Source organism: Dermochelys coriacea, chromosome 3 (genome assembly GCF_009764565.3).
Source record: "Dermochelys coriacea isolate rDerCor1 chromosome 3, rDerCor1.pri.v4, whole genome shotgun sequence".
NCBI classification, from domain to species: domain Eukaryota; kingdom Metazoa; phylum Chordata; order Testudines; family Dermochelyidae; genus Dermochelys; species Dermochelys coriacea.
Window position 1 is genome coordinate 199,352,669 of NC_050070.1, and position 23,104 is coordinate 199,375,772.

The 23,104-nt window shown below is 39.4% G+C and overlaps 1 protein-coding gene across 17 annotated transcripts in view; it reads left to right on the top strand.

The window, feature by feature from the left end:
* Positions 1-23,104, top strand: part of TASP1 (taspase 1) — a 223,086-nt gene that overhangs the window by 121,912 nt on the left and 78,070 nt on the right. For 14 of the 17 annotated variants that reach the window (XM_038397300.2, XM_043512087.1, XM_038397303.2 and 11 more), the window contains 2 exons: positions 6,176-6,286; positions 18,885-18,958. In XM_038397300.2, coding sequence (XP_038253228.1) covers positions 6,176-6,286; positions 18,885-18,958 — 185 coding nt within the window. Of the gene's footprint in view, positions 1-6,175; positions 6,287-17,348; positions 17,425-18,884; positions 18,959-23,104 lie in introns of those variants that run through there. The other 3 variants (XM_043512095.1, XR_006280367.1, XR_006280368.1) reach the window with 3 other exon arrangements.

Sequence of the window (23,104 nt, forward strand, 5' to 3'; positions counted from 1 at the left end):
ATAAAGCTTTCATAAAGCACATACTCAGTTTGGAGCTTCCAAGTTCAGCCATTTTTTAGTTCCCGCTCCTCATTTCAGTGAGGAAAATGGTGTTTTGTTTGCTTGTTTTGTTCCACTTTCCAAGAACTCCAAATCAGTAAAACTTTTTTTTTGCCAAACTTTTTTTAAAAAATCATATTTTGGGCAGAGATTGAGAATGGAAAACTGCAGGCCCAAAGGCGAGTTTTTCAGGATGCTACGTGAGTGAATTAAAAGCTAATGAAAACCATTTTGGAACTTCTACTATAATAGTCCATATGGAGCAACCGCTCTACATATTTTTAAATGTTAACAACTCAGAGCAGGCTTTTGTGGGGGGGAAAAAAACACCACAACTAAATGTACTGTTTCTCCTCCTTTCTCCTGCTTTACTTGCAGGCCAGTAAGTGTACCTGGGATAAAGGAATGTACTGTAACTTTGACTGAGACTCCAAATAAGTTCCAGCAGACAAATCCCTGTGAAAATGAAAAGGGTCTAGAGAAAATGTAGCATTAAATGTTTTGGCACTAATTCTATAACAAGGAAAGAAATCTACAGCTGGGGCTCTTGTTAAAGTGGGAACACAACTTTACATCAGTATTCATGCTGCTAAAAATTTGGTTAGCTGCTGGATAACAATTCTAGGTGCAGATAAAGAAGGTGAATTTACTTGGGAAAGTAAAGGCATGTGTGGCTGGCTTTATTTGCAAACATTTCTTTTGTATACTGGTTTTAAGTGCTGAAGGATGAACATTCTGAAAAATGAATGCTGAAGGCACAAGAATGTTATGAGCTATAATGGCCATGCTAAGTGGTTATACAGAGTTAGGTAACTTTTGTTACCAACACTATTATGCTTTACTGCCTACCCATCGTCACTTAGCACTGAACAGCCCTGTCTTGCAGTAGTATAGAAGTTGTTTGGTTTTTTAATATTTGCTTCTGTGCCGCTTATAAATCAGGGTTCAACAGTAATATATGGATATCAAACATATATTTTACTTTGTCAAATCAATGTAAAGTGAACAAGGCATTCTCGTTTCTAGGAGGAGAACTTCAAATTCTTCCATATCAAATTGTAATTACTAGCTAGATGTTCATATGTGGTTGTATTGTACTGTATTTTTACAGTATTTTAACTCTAGTTAAAATAATGGGTATAAAAGTTTTTTTAAAAAAACCCGAAAAACATTGTTTGGAGATGACCCAGTAGCCAATATTTTGATGACTAGTAAATGAGGCTATTCTTCAGACAATATGGATCTCAGCCAGTTTTAGTATTTTGAAACAACACAATCTATTTTATTTTAATGTGAAGAACCACCATGGGGAAAAAAAGACACATTTTTGTGTGATACATACTGCATTAAGGGTCCAATTCTGCCAGGCACTGAGCATCTCCTAGCATGTTACTGAACTTTCAAGTCCCATTTTAGTTAGTGGTTGAGGATGCTTTGTCCATTCCAGGATCAGTATCAATGAGCTAAATTCTACCCTCAAGTACTCATGTGGAACTTTTATTTAAGATAATGTGCTCACATGCATCTAATGCAGAATTTGACTCTAATTATGTTTGGTTGTTGTTAACTGACACACTTTTGTGTGAATCCTACTGATGTCTACCCTTTTGCTGAAAAGTGAAGTTACTTTGATACTGGAAATTTTGGAGTCCAATGTTAACAAGAAAGCAGTTTCTCTTTATCTACCATGATAATTTAAAAACATATACACTATCTAAATATTAGACATTTAAAAAAATATAGCCTATTATTTCTAAAATTCAATCCTAGAGTCTAAAATTTTTTTGCAAGCACATCTATCTGAATGTACAAAAACCAGACATCCAAATACTTCGTTTTCATTGGAAACGTGGGGCTTTACCTGGTGCATTTATAAAGACTATTAAAAAATGTACTGTGTGCAGTAAAGCTATCTTCCACCATTGATCCACAATACAGGAACTTTAAGAATAAAGAAAAGGAGTACTTGTGGCACCTTAGAGACTAACAAATTTATTAGAGCATAAGCTTTCGTGAGCTACAGCTCACTTCATCGGATGCATTTGGTGGAAAAAACAGAGGAGAGATTTATATACACACACACACAGAGAACATGAAACAATGGGTTTATCATACACACTGTAAGGAGAGTGATCACTTAAGATAAGCCATCACCAACAGCAGGGGGGGGAAAGGAGGAAAACCTTTCATGGTGACAAGCAGGTAGGCTAATTCCAGCAGTTAACAAGAATATCAGAGGAACAGTGGGGGGTGGGGTGGGAGGGAGAAATACCATGGGGAAATAGTTTTACTTTGTGTAATGACTCATCCATTCCCAGTCTCTATTCAAGCCTAAGTTAATTGTATCCAGTTTGCAAATTAATTCCAATTCAGCAGTCTCTCGTTGGAGTCTGTTTTTGAAGCTTTTTTGTTGAAGTATAGCCACTCTTAGGTCTGTGATCGAGTGACCAGAGAGATTGAAGTGTTCTCCAACTGGTTTTTGAATGTTATAATTCTTGACGTCTGATTTGTGTCCATTCATTCTTTTACGTAGAGACTGTCCAGTTTGGCCAATGTACATGCCAGCGCATGACATCACCTGCGCATCTACCAATGTGATATATGCCATCGTGTGCCAGCAATCCCCTCTGCACCCAATACTTCTATGTTGACTAGAAATGCCCCTGCAGACATTGTGGTGTCCCCATCCCCTGTCAAGGAGATTGTCAGAGGGAAGGCACCAATCCCCCTCTCCAGTGCCAAGGAAATAGCACATTCCTCAAGACGGGAAGATTGAGATCTCCAGTACCATCTACTAGCAGAGCATTGGATATGGAAGGGTGTCAGTGTGGCTCCCTGGTACCAACCTCTGCAAAATAGCCCTTTGGGCCTTCAAGACTGGACCCTGCTGAGATGCCAACATCCTCGGTGCAGCAACTGTTGGACTGTGGTAGCCACTTGGTGTTGATGGCTCCTTAAAGCTTCCACAGCTTTCCTGACTCAAGTACCTATAAGGGACATTTATAAAGCTGCAACATAGTCATCAATGCATACTTTTACAAGTCACGATGCTATATCTCAGCAAATCCAGAGATTATGCAAAATTTGGATGAGTAGTTCTACAATCACTGTTAAGGTAGACTCTGAAACCCACCCTCCTGCAGACTGAACTGCTTGTGAGTCACCTGAAGAGGAATGCACATGTGTAATCACTCAAAGGGAAAAACGGTTACTAACCTGTTCTGTAACTGTTGTTCTTCAAGATGTATTGCACATGTCCATTCCACAACCCATTGTCCTTCCCTTCTATGTCGGAGTCTCTAGCCGTTAAGAAGAAATTAAGGAGGATTGGGGGCAGCTCTGCCATTTATACGACTGGACTGCAGCACAAGAGTGCTAAAAGTGCATGCACCACCCCGACAGGTGACTGTAAGGGAAAAATCTCTGGTTCTGGTGCACTGGGCATGCACACACTTGAAGTGGAATGGACATGTGCAACATATCTCAAAGAAAAGTTACAGAACATGTTAGTAGCCATTTTTGTAAGAGGTCTGTAGTTCTTGTGTTGATGCTTTTATGGCAGAATGTTCTCAGTAAGGCAGATACTGGCAGACTATTCAGGGAAACAATCAAACTGACTTATACACAAAGTGCTATCAAATGGATAAAGTAAACCAACTGGAAAAATGGCAAAAATGTCCCCAACTTTATTCAGAAATGAAAATCTTCACTATTGCTTCTAAAGATGGAAGGGCCGCAAAGTTCAGACACTTGATTTTCAGTTTGACAGTCTATCTCCAATGGTAATTTGTTACTCAACTCTGACAATAAACTACGGTTCAGTTTTTAATTCCCTTGATGTGAGAATAAATGGATATAGAATCATAAAACTTAAATTTTCAGTTCCTTTACCTTAAATAGAGACTCTTGTAAATATATTTTGCCTTCTTTTTTTTAAAAGATGCTGGTAAGCATGGCATGTGATAACATGACTAATTTTTCTTTAGCTTGATGCACTAAGGCAGTGGTCCCCAAACTTTTTACCTTGTGCCCCGCAGATCCCGCCAGCGGGCGCAGATTCCCGGGCACGGATCCCGCTGGCAGGCATGGGGCCATTGGCTGGAGCCAGGAATGCAGCTGGGTGGCGCTTCCTCCCTGCCTTCCCCCCACAGGGGGCTAGCCCAGGCCTTGCTTCGCCCCCGCACCCCAAATGTTCCTCCATAATGGGATATGCCCCACAGTTTGGGGACCTCTTCCCTAAGGTGTTTAAAGATAAAATTATAAAACCAAAATAGAACAAAACACCCTGAATATGTATGGTACACAAATGCCCTCAGGCTAATATCTGATCTCAGACATTCTAATATAAATCTAGAGTAACTCCCTTGAAATCAAGGAAGTTGCTGTACATTTACATTAGTGTAACTGATATCAGAAACAAACCTTGATAACTAGACTTACGTCATTATATACCTCTATACACATAGGCGTCGATTTCTGAACACATTTTAGGGTCCAGTTCTGCCATCTGATCTGCCTATTATAGACCCCTACGTCCCCATGGAGCATCTTTAGACTTCAGTGGGACTGCATAGGCATAAGAATCTGCCCACGTTAATCTAGTGACAGATTTGAGACTTTACTTTTTACACGTCATATGGGATGGCAAATTGTTCTAGAAATACTGACATTTTTAGGAAGTGATGGGTATTAGCCTTAAACCCAAATATATTTAGTGATTTTATTATATTATCAACCAATTATGTTTAGTTAAAGTATGGGGAGATGGAGGGGATGGTAACTTTTGGGGTTAGGTACCATCTGTGAGTTTGCATACCACCTACCACATTTGAGCCCCAGTTCTGAATGGGACTGTAGGTGCTACCTGAGTGTGAATCGGTGGTGAAACTAAGGGCCCATCTGAACGATGGGGTAATGTCCCCTGTTGGAGTGATTTCTAAAGTGAAATAAAGTATTATGCATTAATTGGTTAGTGTAGACCTTGCCTGGTGCGCACTTAAGGTTCCTTAACATGCTTTAGCATAGTGCTGTTTGAAACAGCATAGCGTTAAAGCATACTCCCTATAGACTTCTCTGGGCAGGGATGAAAGTTGGCAGAGTTAAGGCAGTGTAGTATAAGTGTCACTTTAACACTGTGTTTGTCGGCTTTCTATCACTTGTGTCTTTTATTATAACTATAACACTTTCTTGTAAGGGGACCTAAATTCCACATTTCTTGGTTTCCCAGCACAGCTTTCATATTCTGGAAGGTACCATCGAGTGCTTGCAACCTTGTGTGTTGAAGCTTGTGAGGGGGGAGGGAGGAACGGGTTGTTAGTGGCATTGGAAAAATCACAAATTAGAATAAACTTAAGATTTAATACTTATGGTAAACTTAAAAATCAAAAATTCCCTCACTTCTTGGAATAAATGTAGTTTGATCAAACATCAATTTGGTTTTGTCTCTTTGGTCTCCTCAGATGTGATAATCCTCGGTAAATCACAATACCCTATATGTCACCAACTTGAGATGGACCCTGCCTCAACTGAAATTGACTGCAAAACGTTAATTTCATGGGGAATGTGATTGGGCCTCTGACGTCTGATACTAAAGTCTGAGCACCTGCAATTTCCACTGAAATTGAAATATTCAAGTTACCCTCAGAATATCATTACTAGAAATATTTGTGTTAAACCCTGTATCTTATTTGTTTGAAATATATTCTGAGGTAGTAAATCAGAGTTTTGCAGTTGTGCACCAGACAGCCAAGTAAGAGGATGCTAAATGGCCTTGAAGAGCTGATCAAAGCTTGTCAGTCAGGTGTTTTTATATATGTTCTTACCCTCTAATCTGATTGTATTTCCATTCTGAAGAAAATAATGAATATTCAGTCCTTCATGCTAAACCTGCCTTGGCACTTCTCAGTGTTACTTTTACCACATAGACAGTGTCTAGGTCTTCCTGACCAATCAAGTGACTACAACATTTACCCAGCAGAAATAATGGCAATTCTCAATAGAGAAATGAAATTGACATTTATATAGAAATATTATCATGACTTGGCTCTTCCGCCCTAGGTGGCCAGTTTAAAGGGGGGGCAAATTAAAAAAACTTTTGCAAGTAACAACTTCTTCTCTACCTCCCACTTCTACCTAGGTTCACCTTTTCTAGCCAGTGAAGATGGTGTACTCGGTGGAGTAATAGTTCTTCGATCTTGCAGATGTTCTGCAGAGCCTGACTCTTTACAAGAAAAGCAGACTCTACTAGGTAAGAAGATTTTTGTATAGTTTTATTGTGAACAGAAGGTGCTAAACTCACGAACCAAGCAAGGGGTGAAATAAAAATCACATGTACTACTACCAATTGAAAGCCATAAATAGGGGCAGTTGGCGTAAAAGAGAAGCATCTGTCATTGAAATACAGGAATGCTCTGGGGGAGGGACAGAGTGGAAGTTGTAAATATTTTTTGTTTTTGAAAATTGTGGGTGAGACCATGCCTCTTAAATTGCCGTTTGTGAACTTAAATATGATCCGTATTGATCTATGGAGCCAGAGCCCTTTTTAGACAGAGTGTAGATAATAGTAATATTTTCATTCTAATTGCTTGGATTCTTTTTTAAAAAATATTTTTAAAACACTCTCTCCCAATATAGAGCATCACATTTCTGGTCAAGAAAGATGCATGCACATACATCCTGCTGTTAAAGCTGCTCAGTGCATTGCATGCCAAGATGTGCTATATAAGAATGTTTATCTCTTCATTCTTGGAGATCAAAATGTGTATGATGGCTTGGAACACAGACTTGAAATTTGGCAGATTGGCCAAGGGTTACTAGGCTCCTAAGGTCAGAAATTCCTTTGGCTACCCCCCCCATGAAAATCCATCCAGAAAAGCTACAGCACTGACATTTGCATGTGCACAGTAGTACTTGACATGTTTGCTCCTGAAATGCCTAATCATTCAGCGTACGCTGTGGACTTTCCCCCCTGCTGTGCCTCCAGACAGATGTCACACAGACAGAAAGAGTCATTCTCGTCTTCCTGCTACTATTGCATTTCTCCCATCAAAATACTCTTTGGGCTAGGAGAATTTGCACTGGTCTGGGAACCAGAAGACCATATGTTTGTCTTGCCTCCTCTGCTGATTGATAATAAAATCTGTGCACATTGCAACTCTTGCAGCTTCATTGCTACTCTGGAAGGGAGACAAGACCCACCATTTTACAGAATGATTAACAGTCACTTGTGGCAGATGTGAGAATAGAACCCAGAGACCAAATCTCCCACTCCTGTTCCAGCCCCTTTGTGCTGCCTGAGCATTGCAAAAGGGGTGGAATCTGACTGCAGCTACCAACTTGATAATTCCTTCATCAGAAGGTAACTGTGTGTTAGTGATCCTGGCTTGTGCACCAGCACTTGCCCTCTGCACCCCAGTGTAGAAGCAATGAAAGGGGAAATGGGAGAAGGTGGGGCAGCAGATTTCTGCTCATGTTGTGCCAATAGATAACTAGTGTATGGTCTCTTAGCTATCATAACTAGTTGTCCATAAGTTACAACTGCATGGGGGTTAATATAACTTTATGTTGGAGTTGGAGCAGCTTGAGAGTCGGAGCGATAACCAGTCACACATTACTGCTTAGAAAAAACCTGCCAAGTGTATATCTAGGTATGTTGTCTGTAAAAAGAGCTATTCCTGCATATGTAACCACAGTTTCATTATTGTTCCTTTTTAGTGGCTGGCCCAAAAATCACTACTGGGGCCAGCAAACAGAGTTGGCAGTTAGTCTTTTAAGTCAATTAGCAGAGGTTTTCATGGAAATTAGTGACAACGGGGAATGTTCTGATCATGTAGTATGGCTTTCTGCATTAATGTGGGCTACAGACTCTCACCCAATTTCTGAATCAAGCCTATAACTTCTGACTGACCTAATTTCAAAGCTACATCTATACTACAAGCTAAGGGTGTGATTCCCTGCTTGCGTATGCATACTCAACTCGCTCTCATCTGAGCTAGCATGCAGAAAAATATAGTAGCGCAGCAGCAGCATGCGCAGTGGTAGCAAGAGATGTCAAGAGTAACAAGAAGGGTTTCTTCAGGTATGTTGGCAACAAGAAGAAAGCCAAGGAAAGTGTGGGCCCCTTACTGAATGAGGGAGGCAAGCTAGTGACAGAGGATGTGGAAAAAGCTAATGTACTCAATGCTTTTTTTGCCTCTGTTTTCACTAACAAGGTCAGCTCCCAGACTGCTGTGCTGGGCAACACAAAATGGGGAAGAGATGGCCAGCCCTCTGTAGAGATAGAGGTGGTTAGGGACTATTTAGAAAAGCTGGACGTGCACAAGTCCATGGGGCCGGACGAATTGCATCCGAGAGTGCTGAAGGAATTGGCGGCTGTGATTGCAGAGCCCTTGGCCATTATCTTTGAAAACTCGTGGCGAACGGGGGAAGTCCCGGATGACTGGAAAAAGGCTAATGTAGTGCCCATCTTTAAAAAAGGGAAGAAGGAGGATCCTGGGAACTACAGGCCGGTCAGCCTCACCTCAGTCCCTGGAAAAATCATGGAGCAGGTCCTCAAAGAATCAATCCTGAAGCACTTAGAGGAGAGGAAAGTGATCAGGAACAGTCAGCATGGATTCACCAAGGGAAGGTCATGCCTGACTAATCTAATCGCCTTTTATGATGAGATTACTGGTTCTGTGGATGAAGGGAAAGCAGTGGATGTATTGTTTCTTGACTTTAGCAAAGCTTTTGACACGGTCTCCCACTGCATTCTTGTCAGCAAGTTAAGGAAGTATGGGCTGGATGAATGCACTATAAGGTGGGTAGAAAGCTGGCTAGATTGTCGGGCTCAACGGGTAGTGATCAATGGCTCCATGTCTAGTTGGCAGCCGGTGTCAAGTGGAGTGCCCCAGGGGTCGGTCCTGGGGCCCGTTTTGTTCAATATCTTCATAAATGATCTGGAAGATGGTGTGGATTGCACTCTCAGCAAATTTGCGGATGATACTAAACTGGGAGGAGTGGTAGATACGCTGGAGGGGAGGGATAGGATACAGAAGGACCTAGACAAATTGGAGGATTGGGCCAAAAGAAATCTAATGAGGTTCAATAAGGATAAGTGCAGGGTCCTGCACTTAGGATGGAAGAATCCAATGCACCGCTACAGACTAGGGACCGAATGGCTCGGCAGCAGTTCCGCGGAAAAGGACCTAGGGGTGACAGTGGACGAGAAGCTGGATATGAGTCAGCAGTGTGCCCTTGTTGCCAAGAAGGCCAATGGCATTTTGGGATGTATAAGTAGGGGCATAGCGAGCAGATCGAGGGACGTGATCGTTCCCCTCTATTCGACACTGGTGAGGCCTCATCTGGAGTACTGTGTCCAGTTTTGGGCCCCACACTACAGGAAGGATGTGGATAAATTGGAAAGAGTACAACGAAGGGCAACGAAAATGATTAGGGGTCTAGAGCACATGACTTATGAGGAGAGGCTGAGGGAGCTGGGATTGTTTAGTCTGCAGAAGAGAAGAATGAGGGGGGATTTGATAGCTGCTTTCAACTACCTGAAAGGGGGTTTCAAAGAGGATGGCTCTAGACTGTTCTCAATGGTAGCAGATGACAGAACGAGGAGTAATGGTCTCAAGTTGCAATGGGGGAGGTTTAGATTGGATATTAGGAAAAACTTTTTCACTAAGAGGGTGGTGAAACACTGGAATGCGTTACCTAGGGAGGTGGTAGAATCTCCTTCCTTAGAGGTTTTTAAGGTCAGGCTTGACAAAGCCCTGGCTGGGATGATTTAACTGGGACTTGGTCCTGCTTTGAGCAGGGGGTTGGACTAGATGACCTTCTGGGGTCCCTTCCAACCCTGATATTCTATGATTCTATGATTCTATGATGTTAAGAGCTAGCCGCCCCAGTAGGTACTCACAGGGTTAAGGCTGGTTTGTACTTGGTGTGGCTAGCTTGTGCCACCACTGCCGCTGACTGTGCTACTGTGGTGATGCTACTATTTTTAGTGTGCTAGCTCTGATGAGAGCTAGCATTAAGTATGTGTACATGAGCTGGAAATCATACTCATAGCATATAATGTAGACACAGCCAGTCTGAATTTGTCTAGTTTAAACTTCTAACCATGGGATCTCGTTCTACCTTTTTCTGCTATTAATATCTTCTCTACGTAGGTACCTAGGCTCTGCTTAATCTTCTCTTGGGTAAACTAAATACATTGAGCTTCAGCCTTGTATTATCAGATGTGTTTTCAAGGCCTGAAATTATTGTAGCTCTTTTCTGAAACCATTCTGATTTTTCAACCTCTTTTTCTGAAGTGGATTTGCCAGCAGTGGACACAATATTCTGGTAACTGTTTTGCTAAAGCTGTATGCAGAAGTAATATCACCTCTCCACTCTTACTTGATAGTCACCTGTTTATGCATCCAGTAATTACTTTAGCCCAACAGTGCTCTGAGAGGTGAGAGTCTATTGGTTATTTGCCATGATCTCAAAGTCTCTTTGTTTCAATACGTCCAGAATACGGTACACCATCTTGTAACACATGTTCTTTGTTCCAAGAGTAGTCAGGAAGGAGTTACACAATAACAAAAGGGAACAATAGGCACTCAGCACAAAATCAATAGGTTGAGAACAAAATTAACCAAAACACCCAAAAGATGTGAAGAGAAGAAAATCTTTAATTGCCTACACACCAATGCTAGAGGCCTGGGTAACAAACAAGAGGAATTGTAATTGCTTATTTATGAGCAAAAATTTGACTTAATTCTTATTACTGAAACCTGGTGGGATGATTCCCATGATTGGAATGTTAAAATCAATGGTTATAACCTATTTAGGAAGGATTGAATGAGCAAAAGGAGAAGGTTATCAAAAGTGACAGCCTGTTCCAAGTCATTGACAGTGTCAATTTCTTAGAATTTCTAAGTACTAGAAATAACAATTTCCTAACAAAGTGTTGCATACAGCATGGGGAAAGTCTTTATTTAGAGCTTGTCTTGACCTGAGGAATTGATCAGAGAACTAAAAATTAGTGATAGTTAATGTAGATGTGATAATGACTTTATCACATTTGGTATGTGTGAACAGAATAAAGTCCAAACCTGTAATATATATACTTGATGCTTTGAAAGAGCCAGTTTCACAGTGCTTAAAACAATTGAGCCAGATCAGATGGGAGGAAGAATTTAAACTGAAAAATGTGAATGATAATTGAGAATTGTTTAAGGACGTTTTACTAGATGCCCCAAAAGCCACAATTGAGAGAAATCCATACTACTTTAAAAAACAAAAAACACATAGTGGCTTAGAGGGGAAATGAAGGCAGCTTATATGGAAAAAATGGGAAATTGATAGCTTCTGGTTTATATTCATTACTAGGAATTTGTATATTAATGAGGAGGTAGGCTGTAAGGAAATCAGAACTGATGGAATTGAAAAAAAAACCAGAATCTGTTCAGGTTAAAATCACTTGGGGAGGAAGATAACAAAGGCTCCACTTGGATAGCACTTGGGGTCTGCTATAGACCTCCAGGATCTGATTTGCATATGGTTTAGAGACCTCTTTAATATTTTAAATGAAATGAATACTTCTGGGAATTGTGTGATTGTTGGAGACTTTAATTTTCCACGTATAGACTGGAGGACAAATGCTATTAATAATGTAGGTCCCAGATATTCCTGGATTTGATAGCTGACAGATTTCTTCAGCAAATAGACACCAAACCAACAAGAAGTGATTCCCTTTTAGATTTAGTATTCGTAAGTAGCGAGGACCTCATAGAAGAACTGGTTGTAGAGGAAAAGCTTGGTTTGAGTGATCATGAGCTAATTCAGTTTAAACTAAATGTGAGGAGAAACAAAAATAGGTCTGCATCTAGGGTCTTTGATTTCAAAAGGGCAAACTTTAAAAAAATTAAGGGAATTAGTTAGGGAAGTGGACTGGACTGAAGAACTGAAGGATCTGAATGTAGAGGAGGCTTGGAATTATTTAAATCAAAGTTGCAGAAGCTGTCTGATGCCTGCATCACAAGCAAAGGGGAAGATGTGCAGGGAAGAGTTGCAGACCAAGCTGGATGAGCAAGCATCTCATACAGGTTATTAAGACAAAGCAGAAAGCCTACAAGAAATGGAAGATGGGAAAGATCAGCAAGGTAAGCTACCTCTTGGAGGTTAGAAAGTGTAGGGGGAAAGTGAGAACTCCCAAAAGCCAAAGAGAGCTTGAAGTTGCAAAGGAAACTAAAACCAATAGTAAATAATCTATAGCCATATAAATAAAGAGAAAACGAGGAAAGAAGAAGTGGCGCCACTAAGCATTGAGGATGGGTTGGAGGATAAAGATAATCTAGGCATGGCCCAACTCTTAAATGAATGCTTTGCCTCAGTTTTTAATAATGGTAGTAAGGACCTTGGGGGTAGTGTCAGAGTGGCTAACGGAAATGAGAATAGGGAAGTAGAAATTATCACAGCTGAGTTGGAAGTCAAACTCAAAAAGCTTAATGAGACCAAATCGAGGATGCAGATAATCTCCATCCAAGAATATTAAAGGAACTGGCACTGCTATGGCACTCATCAGCATAGTGTCAATGCTTCACAGATAGCAATAAAATTATCTTCACAACCACCCCTGTGAGCTGCGCAGGTCTATATACTCATTTTACATATGAAGAATTAAGGCACAGAGGAATCAAGTATAATTGACAAAAATATCCACTAATTTGGGGTGCCTCCACTTGAGACACCTATGGCCTGATTTTTAGTAGTACTTAGCATTTTTCACACTTCATATATTCAAGGCACAGTTCCTACTGAATTCAGTTGCAGTTATGAGGCTCTATCATGTATCTCAAATTGGGCATCCAGAAAATGAAGAATTCTCAAATAGTGGCCTACAGTGACAGATTTTGGTTTGTGACTTGCCCAGCATCACATAAAAATTCTGTCAGAGATAGAATGTGAGTATGTTATTAATAACAACAAGAGTTAAACTCTTTAGAACAGGAACAGTTTCCGTTGTGTTTGTGTAGTGCTTAGCACAGTGGGGGCTGGTCCATGACTAAGGCTTCTAAGTACTATAGTAATAATAATAATAAAGGTTGCATGGGCAACCTTAATTCTAGCATGTCCTAACTCTTGAGTGCTTGACTCTGCAACCTTAATTCTGTTTTAATGTAGTTTTTGTGTGTGTAATTTTTGAGCATTGAAACAAAGCAAAAATGAATAAATAGATATTCATGTGGAAACCTTCTCACCCATCCACTGCATGGGTCATCAGTAGGTTTGGGATCTATAGATCTCCACTATGGACCACTGCCATTTGAGGTAGTGAACCAGCTAGTAGCAGGGGATGACTAGTATCAATTATCAGTGGGATTCACAGATATTTGATGTGAGAGGAATGTTGAGACTTGGAAATTCTGAGTTGAATTCCAGGTGATGGAGGGAAGTGTTCTCTAGTGCAGTGGTCTCCAAAGTGGGGTGCGCAAGACCATCTGTGGGGGTGCGCAGTAGGAGGAGTACCGCCAAAGGAGCGCCACCGGCACGGTGGCAGCAGCGCTCCTGGAACTTTGATTCTTTGGCAGCACGCTCTTCTTTTTATTTTTTTCCCCCTTCCCCAGAGCTGGCCCTGCTCTAGTGGTTATAGACCCCTCTGCTCCTCACCTGCCATCCTTCCCCTCATTTCACTCAGGCAGCTTCCTCTCTTTCTTCTCTATACTTACTGGGGCCTGGTGTGGGGAGGAGAGCATATAGGGAGCAAAATCCTTCTGAAGTAGAAACCTGTCATGGAAAACTTCATCCCAAGTGATGAGTTTGGCCAACCATTGTGCAACTGAAAATGGGATTTGTGTTGGAGAGTAAGGCTACCATAACTACAGCCATCACTATCACCTGTATCTTTAATGTGTTGACTTTGGATTAGTTCATATTGCTAGCAATACTGCTGTCTTTCTTTTGGAACATACCTCAAACTGTTTCATATCTAGGACCGAGAATCTTTCCCAAATGTTATCTTCAGAGAAGTGAGGATTACTGAACTTGTAATTCTTTTTTCAGTGAAGATAAAGTGGGAGAGGTAATATCTTTTATTGGACCAACTTCTGTTGATGAAAGAGACGAGCATTTTAACTACACAGAGCTCTTCTTCACTCATGTCCCTAACGATAGTCTGGCAGGATTCTCGCTCACCTCTCTTTATTGTTTAGAAGGCCACATTGTTTTGTGATTATTTTTTTAATCATATTTATTGATCTATCCCATTTTGAGCTACTAATTATTCAATTTATTTTGTGACTGGCTTATTTCTTCTGGGGAGCCTTTGTTTCTTGTTCAAACTGGAACTGAATGGAAGGTTCTGAAGGTGGCAGTTAATCTTAGGCAGCTCTCGACCACTGGTTGTAGAGTTGCTGCTACCAGTTCCCTGAAGACCCAGTTCTTAGACAAAACTCCCCAACGTCTTTCTTGAGCTAAAGAACATAAAATCCAAGAATCTGAGGGTCCTGCCAGAGTTCTGTTTTCAAAGAAGCTGAATAATAAGATGAGTAATTTCCCCCTCAGCCCTTAATTCTAATCTTTGGGAGTTTTTAAAATTAGATTTATGGTATTGCATTTTAAAGCTAAGCTTTTTCACTGCAAAAAAACCTCTATACAGTACATTTTTAAACAGCTCTAGTTGACCTGTTTCGTACGGGAACCTCCTGTTGTAAATGTAAGCAGTTTGTTTTTTAATTGTTCCTCCCCTCTGTTCATTCTCCTTCCAGTCCTCGTATCCAGCCACCTTTTTCTTTCTGTCTGGGCCTCCCTATCACTTCTTGTGAGTAATATCCTTACATCCTCTTCCTCAAGTCTGGGAAAGGTACTGAGGGCAGGTCTATACTACAAATTCACAGCAGCACAGCTAGAGCGCTTCTGGTGAAGATGCTCTAAGCTGAGCAGAGAGAGCTCTCCTATTGGCTTAATGATTCCACCTCTGTGAGAGGCGGTAGCTATTCTCCTGCTGATATAGCGCTGACTACACTGGCGCTTTGGTCGGTATAACTATGTAACATAGAGGTGTAGATTATTGACATCCTGAGCAATCTAGTTATACCTAAGTAATTTTGTAGTGTAGACCAAGGCTAAGATACTAAATACAAGGTCGAACAGATACTTTAGATAAATAGATAAATAGTTAGCACACAGCAGCAAGGAAACCTGCACAACGCTTTCAGAAGACAAGTTTGGTAGCTTAAATTCGTAACTTGGATAGAGACTAAAAATCTTGGTCTTAAACCATAAATCCAGTGCCTTTATTGTTACAACAATCCATAACCCACTAACCTCCTATTTCTGTCCTGTGACTACTGGGGTATTAATGGGCCACTTCACCTTGAACACACCCTGAGCAACATAAGTTTCGCTGGCATAAGTGGTAGTGTTCACAGTGCTATGTCAGCGGGAGAGCTCTTCCCCCATTGGCACAGAGTGGCTACATGAGTGATCTTACAGCAGCGCGACTGCATCAGTACAGCTGTGACGCTGTAAGCTCTCTAGTGTAGACATAGCCTTAGTACCTTGCCCAGACCTGAAAGGTCTGTGTAGTTTGAAAGCTTGTCTCTCTCACTAGCAGAATCATAGAATCAGAGGATTAGAAGGGACCACGAGATACCAACAGAAGTTGGGCCAGTAGAAGATGTTGCCTCACCCACCTTGTCTCAAGGATATTTGTTGTAATTTGACATTCTTCAACTGGCCAAAGAGGTCTCACTCTTCTAACAGTGGAGCACACTGTCCTTACTGCATTTCCCAGACCTTGCTATCCCAAGAAACCAGAGATCTGTGAGATGAATCCTTATGGTTCTTCTAATACTATATTGGATGTAAAGGAACAGTGGGTGATATGTCATAGAGGGACACAGGGAGGTTTTTTGCGGGGAGGAGTGTCTTTTTGGCACATAATAATTTCTTAGCATTGATATTATAGCAGTTCTTCAAAAACTGCTAGAGAATCAATGGTAGGCGTTCTTCTTAATTTTTAACATGTTAATGTATTTATAGCCTGATTTTTTCCAAAGACTGTGATCATCCCTGCCGGTGATGTCAGCTGTACCTCTATACGGTCAGCACCTTTGATAATCAGGCCACTTGTTGTTAGTCAACCATTTAAAAAGTCAAAACAATTAAAATATGTAATTCCTGAGTCAAGATTGGGTATTGCTGAACATATGCAAGATCTTGTAAATGCAGTTTACACTTCGCAACACAAAAAATGGATGAATTAGCAATAGGATTATATGCTGCTGTAAGAAATTGACATTACTGACATGTAATGGGAAGTATGCCAAGAAATCAACACTGTCTGCATGAAGGAGTTAATAGAACTAAAATGTAAGCATGAGGAGACATGAAAGAACAGCATGTGACATTGTATGTGAATTACATTAACCTTTCACTTAACACATTTGGTAGCAAGATTAATGTCTTGTGTCTGAACAATATTTAACAATAGTGACAAGTCTTCCCTTTCAAACATCTTAGTGCTGTCACTATCATTAGTCAGTGAGGATATTTACTTTTTCCTTGCACCCCATGCCCTTATCATGTAAGTGGCAAATTATGGAGATTCATGTCCGCAACTCACTTCGTATCAAGCTGAGAGTGTACCCTTAGATTTGTATTAAGATTATTTTGCCCTTCTGCATATCTAGTTACCTGCATGATTAACTAAGTGACGTCATGAGCACGTTGACTATACTAAATAATTACTTTGGCTATCTGAAAATGTAAATTAATCTTAATGTCATACTATCACATGGCACTGATGCATCTTGCTTTTGTGAGCATATTTTTCAAGAGATAATGAGCAATATTAAGGTTTGTACTCTCGCCTCTTAAAAATTCTTTAAAATTATATAGGGAAAAATGAATATAATTGAACTTCTTAAGTCAAGGTCAAAGGCTTCTCCAAAGATGTTTTCCTATTGTACTTTTTCAAAGTTCTATCAATGGAGGTAAGGGTCTTGGGAATTTCTGAAGTAGAATCAGATTTTTAAACTGCATAATTCAGATGACATTGTTAGATATAAATCAGCATAGATTGTAGATCCCTTTTGGATTTTTATATGCACTCTCAGTTCTTGAAGATGGCAACAAATTATTTTTTTACAAATGACAAGTCACATGCTGGATATTCATATAAGCTATTGGTTTTGTGTGTCTTTGTTTATTTCAGCTCTTTTAAAAAAAATACAAGGAAGGTTGAGCATTTTTGGTTTTAATGAACTGTGCTATTCCAGGGAATCTGTTCAGAGCAGTGAATTTACATACATTTGAGATCTTGATTTTAATTCTAGCACTTCAAGAAACTAACACTATCTGCAGCTTGAAGAAACGCATCATGAACATGCACACAGCGACTCAGCTGTGAACGTGCAGTAGTAAAATTCACAACTATTATGTAGAATGTAGGTAGCGGACAATAAAGGCTAAAACATCCTTAAAACTTAATTAATAACACTTTACACATTCATTTATAACAGTTATCAGCATTCATCCTTTTGTATTCTAAGTATATCCTATCAAGTCTTTCTCTGCACTTTGGAAAGTAAAGTTAGAAAATGAAATTAAATTAGTTGTCCAAAAGGAGCTAATTGCCTACTTCACCTGTAGCTGAAACTTTCCAGTGTTTAAGTCTTGTTTTCAAATTCAGTTACTCAATTTCCTTAAAGAAACGGTGATTATTTAACTGCAGTCACTTATGTATTTAGAAAACTCCACAGACAGTAATGTATAAAAAATTGCAAAAATTTTTTAAAACTGGAAATGTCTATGGAAAATAATGATCTGGGAGAACTAGTGCACTCCAATTGTGTGATCCTGTTTTCTTACTATATTTGACAATCTGTTAAGCAGATTGGCAAATTCACTAATTAGTCAATTATGGGGGAGTGAAGGATGGATCTAAGTATAGAACTCCTTTTTCTCTTCTTGTTTGACTTGCACAGGTTCTGGCAATATCTTCTTCAAAATCCTCAAATTGCTTTTCCTAGAATTGTCTGAATTTAAAAAGTGTTCTTTGGGATTAGTGGATGAATGTAAATGTTCCAAAGACCAATTATATTTAATCTTAGATATTGAACATTACATTTTGATGAACCCAGACTTCAAGTTCATTAGACAGGTGAAGAGTTCTTAGTATCTATTTGATTTCTATTTTGTACTGGAGAAAGATTTAGTTGTTTTAAAACATTTTATTCTTTGATAGCAGGTAAGTAATCCAAAAGAGTCTGCAGTATACTACATACATTACACACAGTAGAGTTTTATGAAACTGAGCTCTGGACAGCAGAAACACTTGATATTTTTGTCACAAAAATTATACATTTGAGTAGAAAAAAGTTTATCACAGTAAATAGGGATTATCCAGTACTAAGAATAAATCATTTTGACAGTTGAAAATTTTTGTTAAGCAAGCGAGAAAAAATAAAGTGCAGTAATATGCTTTATATATGTCTGAATTTTAACTTTAAAGAGACATTCTCAGTTTTAGTAATCGTACTGTAAAAAAAAAATTATCTACCTTACAAATAACACCTTATACAAATACAATTTAAAAATGCATGCTACTTTTCACTATATATGCTATATATTTCTGGTTATTAGTACTACAGTATTTATTTGCAAAAACTACAGGGAGTGCTTAACTGCTACTTCCACTGGAATTACTTTTTTCTTGTAAATAATTCTGTTAAATTTTTATAAAAGCACCAAACCTAAACTTTAAGCTAGGTTTGAGTTGTCCCTTTAATTTCTGATTTTGTTAAAAGTGAAGTTTTTCTACACTTAAAATGAATGCATTTATTTGTGACTTGTTACATTTTTCCTTATAGTGGAGTTCTTGTGGAGTCATACAACAGAGAGCATGTGTGTAGGATATATGTCTGCACAGGATGGCAAAGCAAAGGTAAGCCAAAAGGAATAGGTTGTGACCTAAAAACTTCTACAATGACTTCAGTTTTATTTTGAAGTCATGCAAAGTAACTCAGTGTTGAAATATTATTTTAAAAGCGACATAAAATAAGATTCAGTTTACTCGATTATCTGCAACCTTGCCACTGGTGGAGCACTTTCTGCTCCTTGGCCAGGCTAGTGACCAATACTGTTAACACAAAACAGCCTTAGGATCAGACTTCTATAAAGGTCTGCAAGGAAAAGCTGTAATAATGAATTAAGGAAAAAGAAAGTTATGCATTTGTTATGAATGAGCGCATATTTTAGCAATCTGCCTGGACTTGAGTGTTCAAATCAGCTATCTCACTGGTAGTTTGCCACTCTTGGTCATTTTGATAGTGCTTTTCATTGGTGATGTGCCCTATGTTCACTGGATATTTTAGATTTGTGTAGCTAATGTTTAAACCCTTCCTACTTCCCTTTATAGGGGGTTACTAACACCTCTGACTTTTTTACATTTTTGTATTTTTAAAGCCTTGCTTATTTAGATTATGATAAATCTCTTATCATTTAATTAAACTGTTTACCTGATCTTGATCCTGGCAATATAGATTGAAAACATGAATCAAAAGAAATTTGCTGCTACATGTTGAAAGGAAAAGTGAAGCAGAATAGGAACTCTTCTTCTTTTAGATAAGTTAAGTAAATGGATGCTGTTTGATTTTTTTTTTTTTTAAGCATTCTAATGAGAATGAGACTTTAGACTATACTCTAATACATAGTTTTGGGTATCTAGTCATCAAGTGCACTGAATTTCCTCTTTTCACCATTTAAGGTGATCATTATTTATAGCTTCCATAAGTGTGCATGGTGCCTCACAGATTCATAGGAAAAACAACACCTTTCTCAGAAGTGGTTATGTAAAGGCAAGATCTACGGCAGTTTTATACAGATTTAGCTGTTTTGATTGGGGTGTGATATTTTTAAGGAAACAGGTAGCTATACTGAAAACTGCTAGTGTGGGTGCAGTTTATAGAGGTGCCTCATATCCGTATAGCTTGTTGCCATTCACTTACAGGAATAGCTATGCCAGTATAACTGTATTAATCCTAGGTGGATTGTACTATTTTAACTATACTGGTGTAGTTAGATGTAACAGTTTTTGTGTGATAACAAGCCCTTAGGCAGATAATAGATATAAAAATTGAAATACCCCATGACAGATTGGAAATGGGAGGAGAGGGTATAACACAAAAAATCCAAGCTTATTTCTAGGATCCTTTATCATAAAGAATTCAGATCAGTTCGGCAGTTTCTTGGATTTTTAATATAAGATTTTGGTTTTACCCACATAATTGGGTATGAGACTGTGAGAATATATCATAGTTGAGTGTAGCGATGGAAAGTGAAACAAAAGAAAGGGATATGCCATATAGGAATGATGTGCCATGGATGAGGACAAGGCGAGCTGTTTTCAGGCATGGGGTGGTTATGGGGAGAAGACTGGAGTTGTGAGTGAGAGGCAAATGGGGCATTCTGGAGACAAGTGAGGGCAGAGCATACAGTGTGAAAAGGAAAGCAGAAGAAGGTGAGATGCAGGCAGGAACAGAGCTGCGTAGAATTTGAACATGAGGATGAGTACAAATTGATGTGGAAACAAAACTGGAGAAGGAACTTGGTGAGAGAGAGCGAATCAGTTTTACTGCTAGAGAGATGAGATGATTTGATGAGAGCCCAGATACTTTGGGAGAAAGTTAGAGAGATGACCCCAGTAACTGTGAGCCTGAGTGATCAGGGGTGTAGTTCAGTTATCAGCAGTGTTAAAGGGGGGGAGGAGAGGGTTCAGAAAGATGTTTGCTTTTTGCTGTGGTTAATTCGTGAGATGTCAAGAAGGACAGTTTCTCCCTTCTATGCAGTCCTGTATTTCTGTCTGAGGTAGATTTACAAGTAATTATTGCAAATGTGGTATCTGAAACCATGGGAGTAGATGAGCTCATCTGAGGAATAAGTATGTAGAGAGAAATAAAGACAAGGATACCAACAGAGGCTATGTCTACACTATGACCCAGGGGTGGGATTCCCCTGCCAGGTACACATACTCCTACTAGCTCACATTGAGCTAGTGCAAGTATAATTAGCAGTGTAGTCACAGCAGCACCAGCAGTGAAGGCACGGCTGAGCTGTGCCAATTCCAAACCCACCTGAACCGATGAGAGCTACAATGAGCAAGTGTACACAAGCAAGAGAATCACACCCCTTTGCTCATAATGTCGACAATAACCTGAGGGAAACGGAGGAAACGCAGCTGGTTACAGAGATGCTGACACAGCAGCCAATGGTGCACGCTTTTCTATGGCACATGTACAGCTTATTTCCTTGGATAATCAACTGGAGAGAAATGTGGTGTCACTGAGTTCTTATTTATTTTAGGGTTTTTTTTGTTTTGTTTTTTTTAAAGAATCTAGTTTCTCAAACTCAAGTTAGTGAAGCTAGAACAAGCCCAGCTGCAGATGTTCCAGAATGCAGCAGTTGTGAATGTATAAACCTGCTTCATTCTTTATATTTTTGATCCTGAAATATAGTAATTAAAAGAAGTGAAATATTAAATTATATTAGAAATAAAAGCTGATTTTGTTTACGCAATAAGGCTCCTAGAGCTGGTGTGAGGAAATGTTTGTTCCTAGCTAGTGAAGTCTTTAGTATTTCATATGAAATCTGGTTAGTAATGAGCACTAGCAATACAGTGCCATACCCAGAGACGTTTTCCTACTCGCAGTTGCATCGTTTGACATCTGGTGTACATTGTTTTCATATTGCTGGTAAATTCTCCAGCTGGTAATCTTGATTGGGCTGACAAACACAGCTGCTTCTCTTGGTTCACTTTTAAATTATGTTTTTGACCTTCATTGAAGAAAGTTAATCCCTCTCCCTTTCTTCCTCCTTTGAGCCTGTGGCTGCAAATGCTTTCCAGAGAAAAACCACAAATGCCTTGGCTGCCGACTTCTATTGATCAAAAAATAATCTTCTGTCATAAAGGCTGGAATTTTGTTGTATTGCAAGTAAGGCTAAGTCAGAGAAGGAAAGCCAGCCTTGAAATAGAACACAGTATATTGCAAATATTTTTTTTCTTTACAAGAGTAAATATTTGGCAAATTTAACATTGCCTGGCTGCTGTGAAAAAATAATGGTATTAGTAACATAAAAGTACAGGATAGCATGTATAAAACTCCAGAAGCAAAATGGTGAAGCAGGTAGCATAAAATTGACTTGCTTCCCTGTTTATCCAAGTTTTTTGCAGCCTTCACTAGTCCTGGGCTAAAGTCTATTCTGAAGTCAAGTGGTTCACATCATGGGCAGCCAAAGGCTGGCTGTTAATGATTGAGGAATTCACAGGCAGTGCACATCAATACAGCAAGTCCATTGGTAGCAACACTTTGTAAAATGATAAGATATAAAGAGATGTAAAAGGAACACACTAATATTAAAGTCATAATTATATATATATATTTATAGAATAATAGCTTAAGGGTCTCTTCAAGTCTTAGATCACTTAGTCTGACTTCCTGTGCGTCACAGACATTTAAATGTCACATAGCTACCCTGTATTGAGCCCCAAAACATTTGTGTTTGGTTAAAGCATACCTTTCAGCAAGGCACCCAGTCTTGATTTGAAGAGATGGAGAATCCCCTCTTCCTTTGGTTATTTTTTCTAATAGTCAATCTCCCTCGCTGTTTTAAAAAAAAAAAATTGTGCCTAATTTCTAATTTGAATTTATCTGGCTTCAGATTCCAGCCAGTGGATCTTGTTATGCCTTTTACCACTTGATTGAAGAGCCCTTTAGTGCTCAGGATTTTCTCCCAGGGAAAGTACTTATACACTGTAATCAAGTCACCTCTCAGTATTTTGGTAAACTCAACACTTTGAGTTCTAAGTCTCTCAATGTACAGCCTCAAATCACTTGTGTGGCTGTTCTGTGTAACCCCTCCAATTTGTCAACATCCTTTTGAAAATGTGAACACCAGAATTGTTGACAGTGGTCTAGTATGATGGCATGTCTACACTTAAAATGTTGCTGCAGCGTAGCTGTAGCACTTCAGTGAAGATACTGCCTACGCTGATAGCAGGGCCTCTCCTATTGGCATAGGTACTCCATCTCCC